This window comes from Dipodomys ordii, unplaced genomic scaffold (assembly GCF_000151885.1).
Source record: "Dipodomys ordii isolate 6190 unplaced genomic scaffold, Dord_2.0 Scaffold13, whole genome shotgun sequence".
Lineage (NCBI taxonomy): Eukaryota > Metazoa > Chordata > Mammalia > Rodentia > Heteromyidae > Dipodomys > Dipodomys ordii.
In genome coordinates, this window is record NW_012267229.1 from 3,160,454 (window position 1) to 3,188,243 (window position 27,790).

The following is a 27,790-nucleotide window of genomic DNA, read 5'->3' on the forward strand; positions in this document are numbered from 1 at the left end:
GCCAGTCTTGGATCTCTTGGTCACTTCCACATCTCTAGGGGCTGCTGCTGTGTTCAGCTCAGTGAATCTTCCCTGAGCAGCTTAAACTAGATCTTTTGGTATCTAAAAGTTACTATTATCCTGGACTGTGGACATGCAGGAGCAAAATAGCCCTGTTTCTCTAGTGTTTGCTCCACCTTTACCACATGAGGAGGATACTGCTGGCGGCTGTGACACTCTCCTTTCTCCTTCTCTGCAGACTCACATTTCAAGACTCCCTCCTGGTGCAGTGGCCGGACAGTCGGTTGCAATTGAAGGTGGGGTTTGCCGCCTGGAGAGCCCAGTGAACTGACCCTTCAGGCTGACAGTGAAGTGTCTGACAGCTGTTTCACAACCCGAGCCTTTGGCGTTTTTAACTGAAGTTGGATGTTTTATCTTCTTTGTTTATAATTCCAGTCACAACCTTGTGTGTTGCTCGGGACACAAGAGCTGCTATAGTTAGCGCCTAGTGACACTTGGGCTTTAGACAGGTGAGCAGAAATGGGGGTGGGGGATGCGAGTGCGTGTATATGTGTGTCTATAGTGTGTGCTTGCTTCTCCCTTAACAAAGAAGAATCTCCTCATTGTGTAACCTAAGACTGGGAATGAATGATCAAATCATCTTTACAGCAACGTGTGCTTTAACTGTTTACAAGTAAAACTAAAGTCACAGGAATTTTTTTAAGTATTTTATAAAGAGGTATCAACTGTCATTGATATTGTGTCTGAATTGAAGAGTAAAGCTATGTGTTTAAATGACTTGACAGTGCTAGTGCTACATTTAATAGCAGTAATAAGTAATAAAGTGTTTTTATTTGTCAGCCAGTTTAAATGGACCCTGTGTTGACTTAAACTATGTTCCCATCCCTCAATGGGGCATTTTTCTTTAACAAAGAATGGTTTCAGTGAAACAATCTAGCAGAGAATTAAGGTGAGAACTTTTTAAAATAATAGTCTTATTGATAAAGTTTGTACTTTCCTCAGCTTTTCTAAGCTTAAATATTGTATAGCTTTGAGCTATGTGGACTATATTATGAAAGAATGTGTAAAGAGAACATACAGTAATGCACAGTCCTTAATTTGTGTATAATGGAATGTTATTTACAATGAAACACTGTAAATAAGAAAGCAAAGTTTATGTCAAATTCATATTATCTTTGGTTCTTGTTTAAATATATTTTTAAGATAAATGCACAAAAAATAAAAGAAGCATATTACTGGGTATAGTGTGTGACTCCTCTTCTCAGAGTAATAAATTATCTTTGAGCCCTAGATTGGAGACTTGTGTTTTATTTTCTTTGAAAAAGTCTGTACTTACAGAAATCTTAGCGCTATACATCTTGCTGTCTTATCTATGTGAAGCTATGGTAGACACTAGCAAGATCCAAGTTGTAATTGTCACACGATGGAATTCTCGATATGGAAATCCCTAAAATTTCCATTGCAATTTGATAGAAATAATAAAGGGAAGGAATAGGAGCACAGAGCTTTGAAATGTTTTAGTGGCAGCTGAAAGCTCAATGGTTTCAGTTGATAAATTGCTTCTAAATGTTATATTTAGGAATTCTGGAGCCACATAAGAAAACCAAGACTTTCCTTTTGATTTCTTATGTAAGAAGTGGTTATCAAGAAGATACTAAAGATAGACTTGCTCAGGGGGAGGAAGTTTCCCTGCACCATATAATCAGGGCTCTGGGCGGTGACTGATAAAGCCCCAGATGAAATTATACACTTGACATGGATGTATGGCTAAATTATAAAGGAAAGACAACCAAAATGGAGTGAGTGTAAATATGAATGATTTGAGAGTTGCTGATTTATATTCCTCCTACAGGCAATTACATTTGTCTCGCTGTGTTCTCGTAGACAGGTTGGTGCCGTGGTATCTGTTTCTCATTCTTAATGAGGCTGAGAACTTACTAAGAGATGGGCTGGCTGGTGGGGAGTCTTTGGCTTCAATCGCTTTGTTACCTGTTGTCAGGATTTGGGGCAGGGGCAGGAATGTAGGGACTGGACTGGATCATATAAAACTATCAGGACACTTTAGAGTCTGAAAATCATCTGACCTGTTCTACCAGGAATGCCATTTCTTTCATCTCCTTTTGATTTTATCCCACTCATATTTAAAACTTAGAGCTTGTTAAAGACTCCTTTTAAGAAGAGTTTTTAAGAATTGGTCAGTATAATAGTAAAGAGGACCACTCCTCTAAAAACAGTTAAGACTCTATTTTCTAATTTTAATACTTTAAAAATAGAGAATAATGTTAAAATACTTCAGAACATTAGGGGATATTGTGAGGGCAGGAGGAAAATACAGAATCATAGAAGCAAGAATGTAATGTACATATAGTATCAATTCCGGCATTACCTGATTAGGCCTTAAGGATTAGATACTGGAACCAGGAGGCAATAACAATATAAAATCTACTTCGTTTCATACAAAAGTAGACAAGGTAGAAACAGACCAGAAAATATTCTCTCCCCTGGCTAGTTATCACCTGGACTCTGAAGCTGTATAACTATAACTATAGTTTGTATAACTATAGTCAATTTCTTCTTAAGGGCTGAGCCTTGGATATTTGAGTCTCTTGAGTAGAATTCAGCCAGGTCTGGACTCCAGACCATCTCTGTGACCTTGCTTTGAAGTGAGGTAACTCCGGGGCTTGGTGAGGAGCCAGGGCATGAGGTCTCCTCTAGATACCTGAAGGACCTGTGATGTCTGAGGACCATAGTGACCTGCCTGAGGCTTTGTCCGCCTCACTTGCCACCTGTGCCAAGCCTCTCCACCTTCAGCCTGTCTATCCATATGGGCCCTTCCTCATCTGCAGACTCTTTTGTGCATAAATTCTCTATGTGTTTTTAGCACAGAAATTGTATTTTACTGAACTCTCACAATGGGATTATCTAACCCGTAGTTAGATAAGCGTCCATATCTATATGTTCACACAGTATTTCATTCACTGCCTTCCTGTACAATTCAGACTATTTTTATCTGAAAGATTTTTTAGAAATGTATGATAGTACTGAGGGGTGCTGTCAGTGTGTACTTTCTGGGCCTTCAAGTGTGTACAGCAAGCACTGTAGTGTGGGCTTAGCCACTGTGGGTAAAAGCCAGCTTGGCAGACCAGGGTCCTTGCCCTTGGAACTTACTCTTTCAACAACCGAGGGATCATTAATATCTCCTCTTCTGCCTGATGACTTCAGGAAGTATGAAATGCTGCCCTGGCCCTTTGCACAGCAGGCTACAGGTACTAGAAAGTCACTTCTCAGAAGCAACCTCTGGATGTGCCACTTAAGTATGAGAAGTATGCCACTAAGTCAGATAACAGGGAGCAGACTGGTGGGCTCAGGGCACACTTCTGAGGAGGTAGTGGATAAATGAGCAATGAAGGGAGCAGTACAAGGACTTCACGTACTGTTGGGTGTCTTAAGAGGAAATGAACTTAAGTTGCATTCACAGCAGTTGGAAGAATTTATCCAAAGGCATATTGATATTTTAAGAATTTTCAATAGACCAAAACAGTGGTTGCTACGGTTCCATGCGATGAGTGTTTCTCATGTTCACCAGCCTGTTTCTAGAATGCCCTCTCTTTCAGGCCTGGATGTCCATAGCATAATTTTATGCTAAAGTTGGTTTGTTGTTTGATTTTTTTTTTGACAGGGCTAGGTTTTGAATTTGGGGTCTTCTGCTTGCTAGGCAGGTGCTATACCACCTGAGTTACACACACCAGTCTTGATTTTAGGTATTTTTCAGATAGGGTCTCGTGCTTTTTGCCTGGTCTGGCCTTGGAATATAATATTCCTAAATAATGCCTCCTCCTCCTACTCTTCCTCCTTTTCCTCCCTCCTCCTCTTCCTCCTCCTTTCTTGGGCTGGCTTCAAACCATGATCCTTAGATCTTAGCTTCCTGAGTAGCTAGGTTACAGGTGTGAGCCACCAGTGCCTGGCAAGAATAATGCTTTCTATGTAGATAGAATTACAGATGTATATCACCACCTCCTTCATGTTAAGATGGGATCTGAATAAATTTTTGCCCAGGCAGGACTCAAAACACGGTCCTCCTATTCTCTACTTCCTAAATACTCAGAATTATATGTAAGGCCTACCTCTTCCAAGATTTTTCTTTATATATATATAGTTAAGCACATAGAATTTATCCTGACATAAATTCTAGGAACACTCACATCTGTGAGTATTTCATGCTGTGAATCCCATTCTTGTCCCACTTAAGATGACAGTGTAGACAAGCATGATGACACATGCCTGTATTCCTGGAACTCAGGAGGCAGAAGCAAGAGAATGATTCAATTCAGCACCAGCCTGGCTTCATAGTGAGACTGCTTCAAAAAATAGGTAAATAAAAGTTGTAGATGGGAAGGTGGCTCAGTGGTAGAGTGCATGCCACACATGTATGAGGCCCTGGGCTCGATTCCTTAGCAATACCTAAGCAGAAAAAGCTGGAAGTGACGCTGTGGCTCAAGTGGTAGAGCGCTGCCTTGAGCTGAAGAGCTGAGGGACAGTGCCCAGGCCCAGAGTTCAGGCCTACGACTGACAAAAAAAAAAAAATTGTAGCTGGGTTCCAGGAGCTGATGTGTATAATCCTAGCTATTCAGGAAGCTGAGACCTAAGTACCAAGCTAGCCCAGGCAGAAAAGTCCGTGACACTCTTACCTCCAATTAACCACCAAAAAAGTGGAAGTAGAAGTATAGTTCAAGAGATAGAGCTTAAGAATGCTAGCCTTGAGCAAAAACAACTCAGGGACAGTTCCCAGGCCCTAGATTCACGCCCCTGGATTGATACAATGACAAAAAGTTGTGTTGGTTAGTTCTGAGAAAAAGACCCTCCAAAGGTAATATGGGTGGAAGCTACTCCTCCCTCCCAGGAACATTGGTCCAAGAGAAGGTTGAGCCCAGAAAGAATGACCCGAAATATACAGTTAGTTTTGTTTTGCTTCCATTCCATTCTAAACCTTTCCTAGGAGCCCATTAACAAGGAGAGGGAAGTATGAATGGGTAAATGTAATGGGCTCTCATCAACAGCCCAATTGAAGGTTGGCAATGTAAAATTAATCCATTAATATTTGTTCTGGGATCTTAAGAATGCTTAAGGAACACACTGCTTTTCTCCAACACTTAATTTGGGTTCAAGTCCACAAGGTACTAACCAAGATATCTGATCAGAGACCATATGGTGGCCAAATTGACCAAGTTATGTTTCTTTTCCCACACACTGCTCTCTCTATAAAGTGCATGGCCACAGGAAGGATTAAATCTACAGCTGGCCAGGGCTTCCCTCCAAAGCGGCACATTTGGCATTCAAAAGAGAATCAGCCAAGCCCAAGGTGGTTCACTGTGACCAGCTGTGGAAAGCAAGGGGGAATGGGAACTCAGTGGTTTCTCCTTGACATGGCACAGTTGCCCAATCTTTGAAACCACATGGGAAAGAGCCAGAAAATCAGGCTGGGATTTCCCTGCCTTGAACTATGGGAAGGGATTCCTCTGATGGTCAACAGAGCTTCAGAGCTGGAAAGAAAAGGAATGAAATTATTCCTTTTAACCTCTGCTATCGTTAGTATGTTGATCATCCAAAGAGTTGCTTCCAAAATGGTCTTTCTTAGTCCAAAAGGCTTATGAGATAAATGACTTATTGAGAAAAATAAATGTGGGGCTTTTTTCCAAATCCAAGTTACTAAGATTTCAAGTGCTTTCCGAAAACTTGTTAATGAAGTCCTTCTATTTGGTTAATAACTCATTTTGGATGCTCAGGCTAAAACTTTCTGGAAGGCCCTCTCCTTCACTATCTATAGCTGAATAAAAAATCACGGCAACCTTAGTGACATAAACTACATTTTCTTGCTCATGGTTTCTCAACTGGGCTTGGCATTCTCCTTGTAATTCTTTTGCTGCTCTTGGTGGTGGTCTAGAAAGCTAGAGAGAACAATAAAGATCATTTGATTTTTTCTTTTTTTTTGTTAATTGTGAGGCTCGAACTCAGAGCCTGGGCACTGTCCCTGAGTTCTTTTGCAAAAGGCTAGCAAATGACCATTTAGAGCCATAGAACCACTTCTAGTTTTCTAGTTGTCAATTGGAAGTAAGAGTCTCAAAGATTTTCCTACCTGGGCTGGCTTTGAACCACAATCCTCAGCCTCAAATCTCAGCCTCTTGAGTAGCTAGTCTTACAGGCATGAGCCACCAGCACCTGGCTGATATATTGTATTTTAAAAAATGGTGGAGAAGGATGTGAAATGCTCTAAAATATCCTGATATTAGCAGAGTTTTAATAGCACACAATCCTCCCCTGCACTGAATAGTCATATTAATAGTTTTTGTAAAATAATGAATTTCATGTCCCCTCTTTCTTTCATAGAATTAAGAAATTGGTTCATAGGACTTTATACTTGTTAAGTTTTCCTAAATCAACTATGCATCTTATACATCAGTCCTTAATTGTGGATTTACTGGGATGGCCATCCAGTTTTTGCTTGAATCCTTGAAAAGATAAGAAATATGCTGCATTACACTTTAAAACATAATTCAGGTTAACAAAGTCTTGCTTGTATGTACTTTAAAATTGCCTTCCTTTTCTACCCATTGGGTTTTCCTTTCATAGCTACATTAATAGTTTGGTCCTTAGAATAGTCAAAACAATTCTAGGCAACAAAAACAACATGGGAGGGATCACGATGCTGGACTTCAAACTCTACTATAGAGCCATAATAACAAAGACAGCTAGCTTGGTCCTGGCACAAAAACAGACCAGAAGATCAATGGAATAGATTAGAAGATCCAGAAATAAAACCACACACTTACAGTCAGCTGATATTTGACAAAGGAGCCAAAGACATTCAGTGGAAGAAACAACAGCCTCTTTAACTACTGGTGCTGCGAAAATGGGGCGGCCACTGCAGAAAACTAAAAGTGGACCCCAGCCTGTCACCATGAACCAACATCAAATCAAATGGATTAAAGACCTTAACATCAAACCTGAATCTCTGAAACTACTGCAGGACAGAGTAGGAGAGACACTTGAACTTATAGACACAGGCAGGAACTTCCTGAACAGAGTCCCAGGGTCACAACAAATTGGAGAGACACTGGACAAATGGGACTACCTTAAAATAAAAAAAAATCTCTGCACATCTAAAGACATAGCAACCAAACTAGAAAGACAGCCAACTATTTGGAAAAATATATATTTACCAGCAATATATCAGACAAGGGCCTAATATCCAGTATATACAGGTAACTCAAGAAACTAATCCCTCCCAAATCTAACAAACTAAAGAGAGACTTCTCAGAAGAAGAGGTAAAAATGGCAAAGAAACACATGAGGAAGTGTTCACCATCCCTGGGTATAAAGGAAATGCAAATAAAAACAACCCTGAGTTACCACCTTACCCCAGTCAGAATGACATGCATCCTAAATTCAGCCAACGACAAATGCTGGAGGGGATGCGGAGAAAGAGGAACCCTACTGCACTGCTGGTGGGAATGGACACTAATACAACCACTTTGGAAAGCAGTCTGGAAGTAACTCAGAAAGCTTAATGTAGACCTTCCTTACAACCCAGCCACACTACTCCTAGGCTTCTACCCTAAGCAACAGGAACCAGGATACGAGGACACATGCATCTCTATGTCTATTGCAGCACTGTTCACAATAGCCAAGATATGGAAACAACCCAGATGCCCCACTACAGATGAATGAATCCAAAAATTGTGGTGCCTGTATCCAATGGAATATTATGCAGCCATTAGAAAGGACAAAATAATGGCATTTACAGAGAAATGGATCAAACTAGAAAAACATTTTGAGTGAGGTAAGCCAAGAGCAAAGAGATAAATGGTACATGGTCTCCCTGATACGTGGATGTTTAATACAAAATGTAAGGAGATATGACAAAGTAAACAGGACTCGAGAAACAAAGCACCTCCACTCATCTGGTTGTATCATTACTAAATGACCCCATGCTGCTGACCACATATATGGAATGTATGTGCACATCTGAGGGAAATTAGGAGGAGGACACAGAAACAGAGGGAACCAAGGAAAACATACAACAGAGGGACCCATCAGCTGCACTAGACATTGATGAAAATGAACTAAGCAACTCAAGGGCAGCGATGGGAGGAAGGGAATGAGAGGGAAAGAGGGAACAGCTGATACTAAGCAAAAGGAAAGAAATGTACATATCACCCGATATGGAAGAAATAGCTGTATTGTCAAAGCTCATAGAATTCACAAACTTTACAGACCACGATAATGACAATTTGCCTCATGAAGGTTAGAATGTGTTTGTAACTTTAGCTATCACTATCTCACAATATTATGAAATTTGTGAAATTTATGTAATCACTTAATCACAATAAAAAATTTTAAAAATGGTCTAGCTGCTGCTTGCTACTCAGGAGGCTGAGATCTGAGCATGGTGATTTGAAGCCATAAAGTCCAGGAGACTCTTATCTCCAGTTAAGCCCCGCCTTACCCCCCTACCCCCCCCCGCCCCAAAAAAGCAGGAAGGGCAGCTTTGGCTTGAGTGGTAGAATGTTAGCTTTGAACAAACAAATTTAGGGACAGCACCCAGACCCTGAGTTCAAGCCCTAGTACCCTCTCCCTCCCTGTCTCTCTGTCTCTGTCTCTGTGTCTCTGTCTCTGTCTGTCTGTCTGTCTCTCTCTCTCTCTCTCTCTCTCCCTCTCTCTCTCTCACACACACACACATACACACACAAAATAGCTGGTCTACAATACTGGTACCTCCCTGCCTATGCTTGAGTTGAGGAAAGGCTTCAACAATCAGATATGGAGATTTCCTACAAAGCCAAGATTGGTTTCACAATATTGTTTCACCAATGTAGAGACAGCCAATGCAAGTTGATGACTACTGGCACACAAGAGAAAATCTATTTACCATTTCTACTCTCACCCATTTTCTACATGACAGTTTGTCTACAATAGCATTAAAATCATCAAATACTTAGGAAGTTAATGAAAGATGTTCAAGAATGCTATAGAGTTCCAAAGAGAAATTGAAGAAACAAGTAGATGGAAGATATATATGGTGTTCCAGAGAACAGAAGACTCAAAGTTATAAAGATGCCAATTCTCAATTTAATAGTTTTGATTCATTGCAGATCAGTTGAAATCCTAATATATGCTAGTGTCTTTGTAAAACTCAATCAGTTCTAAAATTCTAAAATAGTTATGTAAATACCGAGGAACAAAAGTAGTCAAGACATTTTTGAAGAACAATGTTGACATATGCTTGCAATGTAAAATGTAAAGCATAGGCATTAAGACAGCACTTCTTGGAATTAGCACAAACACAGACAAAAAACCCAGCTAGACCATGGACCCCATCTTTCCACTCAGTTTTATAGATTTGCTTTGGGTAGGTATGGCCAAGAAAATGTGGCTACTTTTCCTCTATGCTCTCAATTATACCTCACCAAGAGGTGCAGGCTGCTGGCTTCAGCTCTCAGTTGAAGAGACTAACTTATTCACTCATGCATCTGAGAGGTTGGAGATTACTTTCCTCGACTCATTTCATATTCATGGATGAGAGATTGTACTCAGGTGAGACAGGTCAAGAAAACTGGGTCTCAATTTACACCTAACTTCAGTTTACAAGAGGTCAGATGTTCCATTATGAGAAAGGCAAGAAAAGAGACCAGAGGCTACTGCCCTGCCCTGCATTCAGAGTCATGGCTTATATTTTGCTGATATGTAGCCCGTGATAAAGGAAAGGAATTTAATTCGAAACTATGTGGAGAAGTTTAAGTCTAAAATTATCCTTGAAAACAAGAGCCACCACGATCTACAAAAAAAAAAAAAAAAAAAAGCATCTCTTAATTAAGATCAACAGGCTAAACCACAGACAGGCTAGAGTGTTCTCCAGAGACAACCAGAAAAAAGATATTTAAAAACAGTCCTTTTAGAACAGAACAAGACTTAGAAATGGAATTAAAAACTACACCAGCCCAATTCTACTGTGATACTCCTTAGCAATTCATTTCCCAGGGCATTGTCCAAAATAATAAAGCACTAATGATAATTAGCGAAGCCTAATTTCTGGATATAAAACCAAGGGGTGGACAGCTTAAAACATAGTTTAGGGAAAAGATAATGAAATCTCTCCCAAAAGAACTCTAACTCTAGGATGAGTGCCAAGTCTGAATCCTGTGAGAGAGTCACATCAAAGGCTCTACACTATGAAGAAATAGATGTCACTAACACAGCCCGCCCAATTTACAAAGCAAATAAGCAAGCAAATCATAGTAAAAAGCCCCAGAAAGAGAAGGGGGAGATCAGTAGCCAGAGTTGCTGCAGTTTAACACTTGAAATGTCTAGTTTTCGACAAAATTACAAGGCAGCAAAAGATACAGGAATATGTGACCCATTCACAGAAAGAAAAAAAGAGTAATAGAAAAATGCCTCATAGAGAGACCAGATGCTAGAATAACACTTTAAAATATCCATTATGAACCAATTCAAAGAATTAAAAGAAACCATGGTTAAAGAAGTAAAATAAGGTAGGAAGGCAATATAATCCAAAAAGATTATCTATCCATCCATCTATCTATCTGTCTATCTATCTATCTATCTATCTATCTATCTATCATCTATCTCGCACAAAGATATGTAGATATATCTATATAGACGTATATCTTTCATATGTAGTCCATGTAATATATTATATATATATATCACCTTCAATAGACAAAATTATAATAAGTCATAGTTACAATGGTGTTGTTAGGTTTTCAGCAACTATAAATGCTATATGTATGGCCTTATAGTAAAGAAAGGGAGAGAAACGGAAGAGCATGGGAATAACATCTCTTATTTCTAGATAGTGACATCTCTTGTTACTCTCAATCTGAAATAGATTTTGACCACCTGAAAGGGATATGCTAAGTCCTAGAGCAACCATTAAGATAATAATAAAAAATAAAGTATTAAAATATTTTATTTGTAAAATATTAAAATTTAAAAAATTTAAAAATCATTAAAAGATAATTTAAATGTTGTGCTAGAAATATTCAAGGCAAAGCAGAGTAGTAGAGGACTAGATAAAAAAATAAGATATGAGGCATGGAAAACCTAAAAGTTAAGTGACAGATATAAATCTGTATCAGAAGTAACATATATTGTGTTAGTCAGGGTCTCTAGAGGAAAAGAACTGACTTGGGACTCAGGAAAGCCCACAGCACAGGTGAAATCTACTGGTAGCCTGAGGAGAATTCTCTCTTACTCAAGGAGGCTAATCTGTTTCTTCTGTCCCAACTGTGAACCCATTGGTTTTTAAACTGTGTAATTATCTAGAGACCCATACTAGCCTTCAAACTTGGTTGACAAATACATTGTAGACAATTTTCAGGTTTCATGAGAAGATATATAGTTGGTAACTATTGGGCCTGGTGGACCAGGAGACAAGAAGATACCATGTAACTGATGGAATGTGGATAGCCATGAGTTCCTTCTTTGCATGCGCGTGTCATTCACTGACAGTCCCTGTCCATAGCCCTCGGTCCTTCTACTTTCTGTGTACTCTTGCCCATTTCTAAGGATCATTATCTCACCAATATAGTAGGTCTCTGAGAGTGTCTCCCAACCTGCAGGAGACTGTTCTGTCTGTTGCATGCGAGGGTGACATTCCCCTGGGCCTTCAATGCCCACCTCCTAGGGGCTGGAGCTTAAATTCCCCAAAAGCACTGGTATCTCAACTGTCCCATACAGCAATTGTGGAAAGAGGGAACAGTGTTATATTAGGCATGGTCTACAGTGGAATAGAATAGTGGATTTTTGTTTTGCAAATATCTCAAGAATACCAGCTGGCACATTGTAAGATTCAATAAAAAATAATTGATCAGTAAAGGAACTAACTGATGTTTCCATAAGGAATTTGCTTAAAATGCCAAGTGATAGAGATAGAACGTTAATATAGTCGTGATTCCAAGCACAGTACTTTCTCTACATATGCTAAGCTTTATTCTTTTTTTAAAAACTTTTTTTAATTGTTACTATAAAGATGGTATACAGGAGGGAGGATGGGAAGGGATGGGAAGGGGAAACAAAGGAGGAGGCTACAATGCTTGATAAGAAATGTACTCATATCTTGCCAATGTAATTGTAACCCCTCTGTACAGTATTTTCCCAATTAAAAAAAAGATGATGTACAGAGGATTTCCAGTTACCTAAGTCAGATAAAGAGTACATTTCTTTTTGGACAATGTTGCCACCCCTTCCCTGACACTCTCCCAGTTTTTTCCACCTAAGGGTTATTCTTAACTCTAGTCGCAGATCACAATTTGTGGATGAACTTAAAGATCCTTTAAATATGCTAATATCATCAGTCATCTCTAAACCAGGGCACTGTCAGTGGCTTTAGATCTATGGAATAGAAATACATATTGATTGGGGATACAAGCAATGCTATGTGTGCCTGCTTCTGTCACATAGATAAATGAGGGTCACATAGGTTCCATGGTCACCATTTGGCGATGCATGGCCCCATAAAAGAGAAAACTAGTTACAGCACAACCTTGTTTTTGGTTTTGTTTTCTTGTTTTTCTTCTCATCAGTTGATCATCTATACCTCAATATCCTGGGAGGAATTTCATTCTTTTGCATTCCAACTTAGGCTTAAAAATAATTTCATACCTCGTTTAAGAATCCTAATGAAATCTTTAGTAAGTGGACATTTGTAGATGAAGCCTTATTTTGACATATGAACAATGAAATGATATCCATTGCTGTTAGCTATTAGATTGGATATTAAGTCATTAATCAACTGTTACATAAGCCAGGCATCTTCCCCCAAATGGATGATTATTCCATGAAGCCATGTTGGTGCTGGAGTACTGCTTTCCCCGAACTCCTTAAAGCCATGAGGCACATTAAAGGATATCCAATTTCATTGGTCTGAGCTGAGTGATTGCAATTCATCAAGGCATGAAAAGTCTGTCCAGTCTTCTGGAATATCATTAAATGGTTCAAGGACGTTTCTAATCTTAATGATAGCCAAGGGAGAGCAACTATTACGATGATGAATGGCAACGAATATCTGGAAAAAGTTCAAGGCATGTTATACTTCCAAAGACTAATACATGTTGTTTATCTAAATCATCCAAGTGATTAAAGAAACACACAACGCCCAGGACAGTTAAAAGCAGAGAACCAAATAGGGTTTGACCTACCCTGGTATATTTATCGCTGACCATGTCATGCATGTAAAATATATTGCTCTACCAAAATACTGTGTATATAAATCGGGAGGGTCTTTTGAGGCTGATGTTGAATAATATACGCTGTCCAGTTTATTGCCTGGCTAAATATTTACATAAAATGAGTTCATTGATTGTGGGGAAGTCCCCATAAAAGGAGTCTTTCAATGGTACTAAGTGATTAGACTTAGCAAGAGCTGGGTGATGGTAACATTTGGTACTTCTGCTCCTAAGGCCAATTTATGCACTGCCCCGAGTTTTTATTCCTTGATCCCAATTAGATTTGTGTGTATAGCTAATTAAGGGAAAATCCTCTCCATCTTTTGTCTGGAGAATATGTCTATTAAACACATGCTGGTTCGTTTTATATTGTAAGGCCAGAGAACAAATCCCGTTTGAAGGGTATTTGTTTTTGCCAGGCTTTTCCCTAGGCAGACAGGAAAAATTAACCACATAGGTGGCTGGAAGGAAGTTGAGCTATGGCGGCCCATAGACTTAACCATATTATGTATCTTTTCAGTAGTTCTGGGAGTGATGAGTTGTTGGGCTGAAGTAAATGAGTGTTTACAGGGAGGCCATAGAAGTACATAAATAAGTCATAGTAAGACTTAAAGTACTTGGATTCTCAGACATCTTGTGCTTCTGCATTTACTTCTTCTTTTAATATGATCCAGAAATCAGAGGATTTCTCCCCCTTGAACTCTGAACATTGGTGGTCTCAAGACTTGATTGTCAGCCTTCTTGTTTCCATAGATGATTTTATCAAAAAATGGTGACTTTACATGACATGTCTCCCTAATCTCCAACCAGAACATCACTCAAATTCCAAATGACCTACTTGCTATCTCCACTGAAATACCCAATAATGCAAATTCAAATTAGTATGTTCCAAGGATAACCCTTAGATTTTTTTTTCTGGCCATGGGGCCTGAACTCTGGGCCTGGGTGCTGTCCCTCAGCTCTTCAGTTCAAGGCTAGTGCTTTACCACTTGAGCCACAGCACCACTTCCAGCCTTTTCTGCTTATGTGGTGCTAAGGAATCAAACCCAGGGCCTCATGCATGCAAGGCAAGCACTCTACCACTGAGCCACCTTCCCAGCCCAAACCCTTAGGTTTTTAATCTCCCTATTCTCTATCCCCAGACTGCTCTTTGACAAAATTCGCTATTTCACTTGTCCAGGATGTGTAAACACATGTAGATATTGTCTTAGAGTTCTCTCCTTTACTTTCCACACATTTATCTTGAATCCTAGTACTTTCTCAGCATACCTATCAATGCCTTGCAATTTTAGCACATTGTTCTCTTCCTAATCCTAGGTAGTCATTACCACAGGAATAAAGGTCTTTGAGAGCTATAAAGCTTTACAGCTCCCCTCTGCTAGTACCTTCCTATGGCTCTCAATCAGATGCAATCAGATGCTTTGACCATGCCCACCACTTCCCCAAACTCATCCCTTTCTCTCCTTGGTTCTAAACTAGCCACAGTGACCTTTCCTATGCTCCCTTTACATTCCAGGCTTGTTCCTGCTTTTGGGTTTTGTTTCACTTTTTATTCCATTTCTCTAGCCTGACGCTGCCATGGTCTCTCACTCATCCATGTCTATGCCCACTCATCACCACCTCAGTGCAGTTTTTGATGACATATCAATCTAAAATTCACACACATTCCAACTCCTCTGTTGCATTTCATTTCACATTTGTCATTATAGCATTCAAAACTCTCTGGTATTGTTATTTTTATTTGCCTGCTTATTTTTCTGTCTTCTATATTAGAATATAAATCCATGAAGTTAGAGACCCAATGTGGTAATTGAGACAACTATGTGCGTTTAGCCTCACCTCCTCTTGACAATATAGGTACTCAGATCTACCTAACACATCTTTCAGGAAGTTGATACCATAGGAAGTTCTAAGTATAATTGGTACCTAAAGAATATGGAAACTTTAGTTCAGTGTTTGACTATGATTAATTATATTCAAAGAATTCTAGGGAAACATAGGTTAGTATTTTTCTCACCTGGCCTAGATCATAAATTCTAATTACCATGGACTACTATTATTATTACTATTATTAGACCAGAACTTGAGACATTTGTCCATAAATCTCTTACAGAGAAGCTACCTGGTAACAGACGTTTGGCGTTGCAGACATACTTACTTGATCATAGACTTACATTGAAAAATGTCACAACTATTGAGTTGCTTAAAACATAATTATAATTCATCACTCCATCACCAGCCTGAAATGCCTCCCATTGAATTGAACTTACTGTGTAGCCCAGGTTGAGCTCCAGCTTGTGATACTCCTGTTTCTGCCTCCTGAGTGCTTAAGAGTGATCAGTGTGTGCCACTATGGCTGCCTTCCCGTTACATTTTGTTGTTACAAAGAAAAGATAGTTTTACATGGACTCCAGGCAAATGGTATTTTTTTTAAATTAAGGTATTCTTTTTTTTTTTGCAAATGGTCTTTAAAATGTGGAATTAGGAACTTGGAGATGTATTCTCTCCAAAGCCTGTAACTAGTCTCCTTACAATGGTCTGTTATTTCCTTACCCCAGCCTTGTTCCTACCACAGAGGCCTTTGTACTGAGATTCCTATTCTCTATCCACTCCTCTCTGATTTTTCCTGTCTTAACCCTAATGGCTCAATCCTTTGAAGATTTCTCAGGTAGGCAAATTCAGTATTCCACTATACATCCACTATACATCCTTCTTTTCTAAGCCTGAGCACCATTTGTATTTGTATGATGAATTGATTAGTGTCTCACTTCATGGAATGAAGAACCAAGACCCATCCCCTGGGTCATACACAATTCCAAAACATTCCAATGAATGCACAAAGAAATGAAAGAACTGGAAACAAGACAAGAGACTAAGACTGCCAACCCAATTGAAGACATCTACAAGAAAGAGTGAAAACCAGTGTATTTGTCAATTGCCAACTCTCCCAAAAAGTCCAAGGCAGTATTTTATTGGTCCATTAACGTTGAGCTTAGTACTTATGGTTGTAAGAAAGAAAACTGCTTTGACTCTTAGTCTCATAGAAAGAAGAGATCAAAGGTAGATGCAGAGAGTTTTGGCTCCATCTTGAATGGTATAAGGCAGGCTTTTGGATGTGGGGGGGTTCCAAGTGGGCAATATCTTGGGTGAAGGCCATAAAAAGGGAGAGTTCTAGAGCATGTCATGTTTCAAAAGCAGGAAGCTGTGTCCCAGGAAACAGCTGCTTACCTGATGCAGGGGACTACGTGAGTAGTCTGTTGCTTAAGAGGATAGAGTTTTCAGGGGACTCCTGGAGAAGCATGGAGATTATTTACTGAGTAAGAACTTTCTAGAACGAACAGTGCAGTTATGTTGATACGTGTATCTCTCATAGTTACTAAACTGCAGGCAACTCCTTAATCCCTAAACCCAGTTCCTAAACCTCAGTGTGTTAAGGCAGGTTACTTCTCTGACCTTTGCACACTGAATGAAGTTGACTGTGCTTTGCAACAACTGTTCATATTGTTCATTGTTAAATCTGAGAACACTGTAGATACGCCCGGGATTTCAGCTGCTGTGTTATCATCTGAGCTTATACCATAAAAATGCTTACATAAAACAGTAACAGCTTTGCCAAATATTCTCGAAATAAGCACTGAATTTTTTTTTTTTTGGTTGGTTGGTTGGTTGGTTTGAGTTAAGGTCTCACGGTATCACTCAGGCCAGCCCTGAACTCTTGATTCTACTGCTACGTGCTGGAATTACAGTTATGCATCACCATTGTGCCTGGCAGGATATGAAATTGTGATATGTCTCTATTGTTTTTTTTTGTTCTCTTACTTCAGTGTTTGGTTGGGGTTCTTTGACTAGACAAAACCTTTACTCTCTTGCCCTAAATCCATTGATAATGAGTAAGGGAATAGAAGACTAAGGAGCTCTGACCGTTAGGGGGCAGTAGGGGTTGAGTTACAAGCAAGCTGTGCACATTTGCTGCCAATACTGAGATTCCCCACAGGACTCTGGGCTCAGGGGGAATATCCTTGACCAAAATAAACAGGATTGAGGACTCAGGAGAAAGGAGCGTAGAAAGAATCACAGAGGCAGTTATGTGCAGCCAAATTAAGTTGACATTTTCCTCACCAACCAGATTCCCAGCCTCATTGTGAACCCTTTACCTGACTGAGATGGAAGACAGAGCCAGTAGATAAAGCAACCCAAGGCCAACCCTGGCCATCATGTTACCCGTTAATTAGTGGTCCAAGCGTCTCAACAGCAGTGCTGGAGGAAGCCTGCTGAGGTGCGTGCTGTTCCTCGGAGCCGTTTTGTACGGTTGGTAGGGATGTAGGAAACTTTGGAGCCATGGAAAATAAACATCTCACCTCCAAAAAGGGTACAGTCCTGCAAACACCACAGAACAAAGACTCAGTATTGTGCACGGAGCCAAGAATTTCCCAAAAGGGAGGGTGGAGCTTGGGCATGGTTTTCCTGCTCTTCCCTTGCGTAATATCGTCATATCGTCTGGGGTAGCCTGCGTAGAGGAGCCTTTAGAAAGATGGTTGTGCCACAATTTATGACTCCCCTTAGCAACCAAGTCTTTGCTCTCTGACCTATAGCCCAACAACCATAATTTCTGTGCCTTTTAAATAACTTTCCTCTTTCTTGTCTTTTCTATTTTTTAAAAATAAAATATCTAGCCATAATTTAAAACTGAAATAAATGCCCCTAAAGTACCAGGGACCTTAACTCTTCCTACCTTCAAGCTTCATGGCCAAACACTCATTTTTCATCTGATTCAACGATTTTTCATATGTTTTTCTACATTTGCTTATCTATCTTCTTTCTGAATTTATCCAGTTTAGACCCTGTGGGTTGACTACTCTGTGTTAGATAAGGGCATAATACATCTCCTCCCCTTTTCCTGCCCCGTATTTCCATCACAACTTTCATCTAAGTGGACTATTACTATTCATATTATGATTGGTAAACATGGTTTACATCAGAATCAAACAGAAAAATGTGATTGTGTGTGTTTGTGTGTGTGTGTGTGTGTGTGATTAAGTTTTGTACTGCGCTTTATATTCTTGTTGTTTTTCAGTTGTAGAGTCTCTTACTTTACCATAAATTTTTCATCAGGTCTTCCCAAAAGTCAAACATACCAGATCATTTACTTGTTCCATTTTCTTTTTCTATACCAACCCTTGTCTCCTCCTATTTCAATACAATTTTTAGGACTGTCCTAAACTTTTTCTACCTCTAACTTTCCTTCCTGGGTTCTCATGTCTTCTACTTTCTCTGCTTATTTTCTGCTGTTGCAGATAGTGTGTTAGAGCACTTTCCTAAGAAAGAGCACATGTGAGGCTATTATTTTTCAGTTTAAGGAATGAAAATGTCTTTATTTCTCCCTCACAGTTATTTATAACTCAATTGCTTCGTTGTTCTTGAGCACATGTTATTGTGGCTGATCCATTGCAAATCCCATTTCTTTTTTTTAATTAAGTTTTTTTATTGCTATCATAAAGGTGTTATACAGAGGGGTTACAGTTATGTAAGTCAGGTAATGAGTACATTTCTTTTTGGACAGTGTCATCCCTTCCCCCACTCTCTCCCATTTTTTCCTTCCTGGCCCCACCACAAGTTGTATAGTTCATTTTCAACATAGGGGCCATGTGACAAATTCCCTTTCTAGTCCTGTGACATTTCTCCCTCCTTTGGGTCATTCTTAGAATCTTCTCTTCATGTCAGTGAGCATCAGAGTGATTGTCACCTGGTAGATGCTTTCCATTTTGATTACACTCCAATTACATAATTTTTATTTTGTTTCTTTAATTTATTTCTTTCATTCTCCTTTTAATCTTTGGCAGAACTATTGATTGGATCTTGAAACTCCAATATTGTTTCTCTAAGACTGTCATCACCCTTTCAAGGAAAAAAAAAACCACCTCAGTCTATTTGTTCTATTTTCCAAGAGGATACATCTACTTCGTTTTCCCAAAATCTTTACTGATTAAAAATAAATAATTTTCTTTCTTTTTTTTCTTTTTGGACCTGTTGTGGGGCCTGAACTCTGGGCCTGGGCGCTGTCCCTCAGCTCTTCAGCTCAAGGACAGCGCTCTACCACTTGAGCCACAGCACCACTTCCAGCTTTTTTCTTTTTTGCTTATGTGGTGCTGAGGAATTGAACCCAGGGCCTCAGGCACTCAAGGCAAGTGCTCTACCACTGAGCCACCTTCCCAGCCCCAAATAATTTTCTTTTAGATGAAGGGGAAAATGGAAATGAATGATGGGAGGGGTGAGATTGATCAAAGTATATCTTACTTACAACCTGACTTATGGAATTTTAAGTTCTTTGTATAACCAATAATTAAAAATAGAACCAAGATGGAAAAATGGAACAAATAAATAGGATATCCTTTAAAATTTTTATGCATTTTTACTACCTGATGCCCCTTTTTTAATAGGAATCCATTCTTATTTCATGATTAATTGGAGATAAGAGTCTTATGGACTTTGCTGCCCAGGTTGGCTTTGAATGGTGATCCTCAGATCTCAGCCTCCTGAGAAGCTAGGATTACAGGCGTGAGCCACTGGCACCTTGCTTATTTGTTGTCACCTTTATATCTTTGTGAAATCCCTGTTCTAATATTTCACCTATTTTAAAGAATAAAATAACCTAATGGTTGCTTGCTAACTATTGAGCTTTTTCAGAGTTCTTTATATTTACCAGATACATGATTTACAGGTAAGTCTCCCTGTCTATAGCTTGATTTTTGTTCTCTTTATTTATGTAGACAATCATGTTATTTCAACATGAACCAAAGCTTTTTTCAACTATCAGAATTTGGTTGGTGAAAATCAACTGAGAAGCTGGGCACTGGAGGCTCATGCCTATAATCCTAGCTACTCAGGAGGCTGACATCTGAGGATTGTGGTTCGAAGCCAGCCAGTGCAGTAAACTCCATGAGACTCTTATCTCCAATAAATACTCAAAAAAGCCAGAAGTGGAGCTGTGGCTCAGTGGTAGAGTGGTGGCCTTGAGCAAACCAAAACAAAAAAACCCACAAAAACAAAAAAAGCTCAAGGACATCACTCAGGTCCAGAGTTCAAGGGCCCTGGAAAAAAAAAATCAGGTCAAAGTTTCCAGTCTTGTGAATCAAAGCTGTATATTCCAGTTCCTTTCTTTTTTCATTTCTATCTTTCTGATTCAAACTCCTTTTAAATTATCATCACGCTTTCCCTCACATGCCCCTACTCCTCCAAGGACTTGCCTATCAAAAGCCTCCCATGGTCTTGTGATAGACTTTGACAGCTCAATTCTTATGAAGTATTAACTATTTTAATATCATGTTGCTAGATATTCTCAACAATTTATAACCTCCTGTCCATCAAAGGTAGAGAATAGAGGGAAGAGAAGGAGAAGAGAGGACAGGGAGTAAGTTTCCCTAAGTAAATCATTCCAGATAGTTACTTGATAAAAATGGAACTAGATTCCAAGGCCCTTGTCATTCAAAGTCCCTCCTGGGGGATCTTCTAGGAGCAGAATAAAGAGCATCAATCCTGGCAAGGTGACAGCCCATGGAGCCAAGGAGGAGGAGGCCTGACATTTTCTGGCCCCTCATAAGGCTCAGCAACCAAACCACAGCTTGTGTCCTCCAGACATTGAGGTTCCATCATTTGTTTATTGGAACCTGGTCCTCCCACCTCCAGCGGATCCCTCAAGGATTTTCCAAACAGCTTAGCCCACACAAATGACAGGCTGAAGTTAACTATACAGCTCTAATTGAGGACTGTCAAAAATACCAACACACGGGGGGTAACAGGACACAGGGGTTTTGCACGTCAGAGCTGCTGGCTGTCATCGGATGCACTTGATCTGCTATGGCTCCAGAACTGGCTGAAGGCATAAGTAGGAAACTGATGGAAATCTTCCTCTAGGGACTGGCTCACTTCACACATGCTGTATGTCATCAATCTGACAACAAAACATGAAACAACATAGGTGCCCAGAGCCAAAAATAAAACTTAAGGGCCATGTCCAGAAGTTTTGAAGACAAAGGGTGTCTTTTAGTAAGGACTAGCCAGCCACAATAAATCTATGGAGCCAGAGCTAGATGCACCCTGGCATGAACTATACTACCCCATAGCAGTGTCTGTAGGTAAGAATTCATGCCATTTGATCATGCACACACACACACACACACACACACACACACCATTTAATCTACTATATCCCAGGGAGTAGTTTGCCTTAATAAGCTTTCCTCCTTCCCTCCCTTCCTCCCTGTCTCCCTCCATCCCTCCCTCCCCCTACTCCTTCCTTCCTTCCCTCCCTCCCTCCCTCCCTCCCTCCCTCCCTCCCTCCCTCCCTCCTTCCTTCCTTTCTTCCTTCCTTGCTTCCTTGCTTCCTTCCTTCCTTCCTTCCTTCCTTCTTTCCTGTTTTTTCACTTTATCAACAACTCCACTTCTGGCTTTTTTTATTGTTGATGTTTTTTGCTTGTTAATTGAAGGTGAGTCTCATTGACTTTCCTGCCCAGGCTGGCTTGACCCGCTAATCCTCAGATCTCAGCCCCCTGAGTAGTTATAATTTTATGTGTGAGCCACTGGTGCTCAGATCTAAGCTTCTTTTTCTAATAATCATCTGTAAGTGGACTCTACCAAATCCAGTCTCTCTGGGAGCTGAAGATAAAAAACATTTATTATTTTCTTCCTCAATAAATGTTCAATAACATTTGGCTACATTTTAACTTTTGTCAGGCTACACCTATATCATCTTAAAATGTAAAGTAACCTTTATTGTTTTTCTTGTTAAGAATTCCATGTCCAGATGTGTAAGAAAATTTGAGATACAGCATGTAGAAAATGAATGATTGTTAACACTTGGGTACATACCCCAATGACCAGGAATTTTCAACATTGTCATTTACTCCAAATGTTTTGACTTGGATACATCTTTGCTGTAGAGGCTCTCTCTTTGCGTTGTAGGGTACATATTTACCAACATCTCTTGTTCCTTCCCACCCAATGCCAGGAATAACTTTCTCCTCACTCCCTGCTTCTGTGGGGACAACCAAAAATAACTCCAGACATTGACAAATGTTTCCTGGGGTGAGGTGGGGCAAAGGGCTCTCAGAAACACACCTGTATTAACTCTGCATTTAAGGAAGGGTTTGTTGATTGAATTCTAACTTCATTTCATTCCTCCAGGAGGCTAGATGACACAGGAAAGTTCAAGGCAAAGGAGATACAATTTAGCAACTTCACTAACTGCTCAGGTTGAGCAACTGGGCTCAGGTGGAGCCTGGCTAGTTTCCCTCGCCTCAGGCAATCCAAGAAGCTGGAAACAGGAGAGGCGCGGTTGTACCCTTGGCAGGGAAAGAGGTTATGGCCTTGCAGGAATGGGTCTGAGAGGTTGGGCAAGGGGGAAATTCTGTCTTAGGTTTTGAAGGAGAATAATTCCTATCTATTGGTGATCCAACATGACCATCTAAGAAAGACCACTCTATATAGGTTGGAGGGTTGGTTTTATCAGTGGGCATTTCTTTCTCACCGTCACTCAGAGTGTCAGAGAGCTGGAAGAAGCCCATTTCATGAGTTGTGGAAGGGGATGGGCATGAAGGGCCTCCACCCCCCCACAAAGAACTCTTTTCTGTGAATCAACCCCATCAAAACACATGACTATTTCATGTGGATGCTATGTCATAAGGTGCAGAGTTTTATATTACACTGCATATTCTGTAACCCTTTTATTTAGTCATCACCTCGATACATTTCACAGTAGATTATTGAAGGTATAATTTAATTTGCTTGTTTATTTATTTGCAACAGGTAGCCCTGATGACTGTCTACAGGTGAGTTACCGGAAGATGAGTGGTTGGTTCACATGGTGTGTATTGAAAGGCTGCTTTGTCATGGAGTCTCACCTAGCTGGAGCTTGCGAAAGCAAGATAACCATGGCAGAACTCACAGAGGAGTGACTTAACAGTTGCACCACACTTTTACTTTATGTTTTTACCTCTGGCTTGTCTAAACACAGATGACTGTTGAAGTCCAGGGCTCCCAGTTTCAAAGGCTCAGTGCTGATGTGAATTTTGCTGCCCTGAGCAGCCGAGACTCTGAGGTCCCCTGCATCCATCCCCAGATGTACTTAGCTCCCAGAATTCTGGAAGAGCATTGCCACCGGTGTTACGCTGTGGACAGGACTTGTGTCTTCTTCTGGATGCTCCTTGGATGGGGGCTCATCAGGGGAAGGCTGGGGGGCAGAAAAGATCTTCCAGCTCTCTGAAGCTGATTCCTGAGGCCTTCAGTCTTGAATCATGGGGTTTAGTGGCTACTTGAGAGCTTTGATGAGTCTTGCCAAGAATAGAGTTGTCAACTTTGTTTTTTTTCTTTGCTTTTCTCCTTTTGTTTCTCTCTTTCCCTCCCTGTCTTCCCCTTCCCTCCCACATTCCCTTCCTCTTCTTCTTCCCTCCCCCTTCCTTCCTTCTTCCTTTCTTCCTTCCTTCCTTCCTTCTCTCTCTCTTTTTCTTTGTTTGCCAGTATTGGGGCTAGAGCTCAGAGCCTCATGCTCTCTGTTGGTCATTTTTGCTCAGAGCTGTACTCCACCAATTAAGCCACACTTCATTTCTGGCATATTGCTTGTTAATTACAAATAAAAGTCTTTAGGATGTGTTTTTCTGGGCTGGCTTTGAGTCATAATCCTCAGATCTCAACCTCTTGAGTAGCTAGGATTACAGACATGGGAAACCAGGGTCCTACTAGGTATTCATATTTTCATTTTCATATTGCTAGCTTGAAGATCCCAGGAGGAAAGTTTGCTGGGATTTACCTACACAATCCCTTCCACCCAAGACATTCAAAGAAACATAGGCTTTAACCAGTGTTATTTTGAAACACTAGTACTAGTTCAGCGCTGTCCATCGATCAAAAGCTCACTTTGTTCCAGGAGACTTTGTATCTTTGTATTTTTCTCCACCTCTTTCTTCCCCAACTTAAACATGACCCCAAAAAGCACGTCTAAGTCATGAAGCAGGAGACAGCCAGATTGCCAAGGTTAATATTTGTGTTTGGAAGCAAGGCTCCTGTCAAATGGGCAAGAGCCCTCAAGCCACCTCCAGGCTTTCTCTTAGCCAGGGTGTTGTCCAAACAATCCTGTCTTCATGCGTTTGTTTTATGGTTTGGTAGGGGGAGCTGTGTGTTTTCACAGGAAGAAACTGCCAGAGAGGAAGCTGTGACAGCAATGGAGATCAGTCCCCTGGGTGCTTCTCAACATCCTGTAGCCCTTCTGAAACCTCAGGCTGGCCCAGGAAAGCCCACTGGGTTTGGGGAAGCCCCCATCATCAGCATGGAGTTGACTCAACTGACAAGCCCCCAGTGTTCTGTCTGCTCTGAACCCAGTGCCAGTGCCCATCCTCCAGAGACACTGCTGACTCTGTTCTGTGAGGCACCGGCCTTACATCACTTAGCTGGGAAAACGTGTGCAAGACCGGCCTCCACCTCGGTAAAATAAATACCTGCCAGGGAGCAGAGCCCGAGCCCTGACTCTGGGTAGCATTGGACACATGTAAGATGATTCAGCTCAAGGAGACACCTGAATTTTCCTGGCTGCCTGTATTAGCTGGGGATACTTAGGCTCCCCATGGAGTTGCTGCTTCATCATCTTGCTCCCTGGCTGGCACCTTCTGTTCCCATGTAACCCTTCCCAGACATTAGTGGACTGCAGCACCAGAATACCTTATGGGTCAGAAAGCACAGCTGTGGTAAAGAAAAATGTCAGCCAACAAAATTCCCTACGTTCTAATTTCTGCTACTTTTAAACATATCAGTATGCATGCAAATAAGGGTGAAAGAAAAATAAAAATAACTGGGCAAGAGTAGGCGGACTGGGAATGATTGCTTTTTTAGCTCTTTGTTCTCTATAATTTGGCTACATTCTTTTATATTTAAAAAAAAAAGTTGGGTGCTGATGGTGCATGCCTATAATCCCAGCTACTCAGAAGGCTGAGACAGGAGGATCACAGTTCAAAGCCTGCACAAAACTGAGAGACTCTTATTTCTAATTAACTAGAAAAAAATAAAGAAGTGGAGATATGGCTCAAGTAGTAGACTGCCCGGTGGGATTAGAAAGCTAGGCAATATCGTGAGACTCTGAGTTCAAGCCCTAGTGCTGACATAAAATAAGAAAGAGAGAGAAAGAAAAGAGAAAGAAAGGAAGGAAGGACAGGAGGAAGAAAGAAAAAGAGAGAAAGGAAGAAAGAAGGAAGGAGAGAGAGAAAGGAAGGAAAGAGGGAAAGAAAGAAAAAAGAAAAGGAAGGAAAGAAGAGAAAGAATGAAAGAAAGAATGGACTTTCACTCATTTTCAGGTAGAATCAGGGTAGGGTAATAATGTTTCTAGACATGTAAGTGCAAGCATGCGTAAGTTGGGGAAGTGGGCTAGTAGTAGATGAGGGTGGTCAAACAAAATGTGCTTACCTGCATAAGGAAGAGCTCAGCACAGTGCATGGAAGTAGAACTCATCAGAATCCTGGAAGGCAGAACTTCCACTTTGCCCCAAGAAAAATAACTCTTGGAGGCCATCGGGCCAATATCTGGGCAGAGTACCACCATCAAGCATTCCATCTACTTGAAGGAACTGGTTGTAGAGTGAACTGTTTGCAGAGTGCACTCATGATAGAGGTCAAAAGGCCATCTGGGATATGAATACAAGGTTCTGAGGTCAGGAAGAAGGCAAAGGATGCTGAAGAATTGGCTGTCGGGCAGCTCATCCCTCACGCAGGAAATTGAATATTACCAAGTCTAGCTAGGAGATCTTAAAGAGATTATTCCAAAATAATCTGGGTATAGATACTTCTTTTTTTTTTTTTTGCAAATGCTGGTTTCAAAGCTGATTGTAGATCTCTCTCTCTCTCTCTCTCTCTGCTATAAAGATTCCTCATTTCTCCCCTCAATCTGCCTTTCTCTTCCCTTCACCTTTGTTTCATTAAATTAATTTCCCCCTTTTACTAGGATCTGAAAAGTCTGATCTTAAATGTATTGAAAAAGTTCAATCTTGGTAGAAGGATGTGTGTATGAGAGAGAAAGAGAGTGTGTGTGTGCATGCATGCGTGCATGTGTGCATGTGTGTATGTCCCAGATACTCTGTAAATGTCAGATCATCCCAGGATCTGATCGCCAGAGCCTCGAAGTCAGGATCAAAGTCACTCCCTGGCTTTCTCTAGGTCATACTTCTCAGATTTAGTATGGGATTCTTGTTGGTGTCATACAATGTATCAATTGAGTGTGAGGAGAGAATGTAGAAGTGTGTAGAGGCAAGGTGGACAGGACGTATCAATGGGAGAGCTTGGAAATGGGGCTGTCAGACAGGCTTAAGAATCCTTCCCCATCTGCATTCTGCAGGAAGGGACTCCATTGGTTAAGAGCCTTACAAGCATCTGTTGGGAGCCCAGAGCGGATGTTTGGAAATTGGGATTACAGTTGAAAGAAAGCATTGTGGACCAGTAAAGAGGCAAAGTGTGATTCTCAAATGCCTGAAATTGAGTCCCACGTCTCATGATGTGTGTGGGCCATCTTTAAATGAGGAGAACTTTGCTACCAAGGAAAGCAGGAATCATACTGCCGGGCCCCATCCAGCTGTCCACAAGCAATGGAACTGGGCCAGCAAGAAGAAATGCAGAGAAAGAACATCGATGCTTTTTTTGTTTGTTTATTCATTTGTCCTTTGGTCTAGGCATGCTTTGCTGAGTCTCTTTGGCTTTTGAATTTGGAAGCAGAATGCAATTCAGCCTTGTTGTTTAGAGCCAAAAACAAGTACCTGAGAAATGAGGGCTAATAGGGCCGTGTTCTGTAAGCCAAAATGTGCTTCCCTGGGGCACTGCTGAGTCTCTGCTCTACTGGAAAGTGATGGGTAAGCTGGCCAGAGCTTGTTTTGGTGGAGGTTCAGCCTTCCCATGCAAGCCTCCAGGCATATTTGATACTGACCTGCTGCTGGACCTCATTAATATGTATGTGTATGTGGTGGGGGAGTGGAGAGAACTGCATGAGGAATTGTGCTTTTGGCCCACTGAGGCAGGAATTCCACCCAGAAGCGCTCTGCCTAAGGTTAGAAAGGCCAATGAAGGGTCATTGCCACTGGCCAGGATCTCTTCTCTCTTCTCTCCCCCTACTTCCTCTCCCCACTCCTTCCTTTCTTTTCCTCTCTCTCCCCACCCTGTCCTCTCTCCTCCCCTGGTCTCTTTTCTTCATTCCTCTCACCTCCCCTAGTCTCTCCCCTCCTCACCCTCCCTCCTCTCCTCTCCCTTTCCTTCCTCTTTTTTTCCTCTCCTTCCTTCACTTCCTTCCTTCCTTTCTTTTCTGCAGCTATATTAAGATTGGAACTCAGGGCCTTGCACTTCCTAAGCAAGAGCTCTACCACTTGAGCCATGCTTCCAGCTCTTTTTGCTTTAGTGATTTTTCGGATAAGGTCTCATGCTTTTCTATCCAGGCTAGCCTCAGACCTTGATCCTTCAGCCTATACTTCTCCATAGCAGGGATTACAAATTCAGCCACCATGTCCAGCTTGTTGGTTAAGATGGGATATT

At 40.9% G+C, this 27,790-nt stretch overlaps 1 protein-coding gene across 2 annotated transcripts in view; it reads left to right on the forward strand.

Moving 5' to 3' along the window:
• Positions 1-24,827, forward strand: part of Tasp1 (taspase, threonine aspartase, 1) — a 227,822-nt gene extending 202,995 nt beyond the window's left edge. Inside the window, exons 12-13 of one of the 2 annotated variants that reach the window (XM_013010938.1) lie at positions 23,043-23,065; positions 24,399-24,827. In XM_013010938.1, coding sequence (XP_012866392.1) covers positions 23,043-23,065; positions 24,399-24,723 — 348 coding nt within the window. In that variant the 3' untranslated portion in view covers positions 24,724-24,827. Of the gene's footprint in view, positions 1-238; positions 1,295-23,042; positions 23,066-24,398 lie in introns of those variants that run through there. The other variant, XM_013010937.1, reaches the window with a different exon arrangement.
• Positions 24,828-27,790: the final 2,963 nt, after the last annotated feature.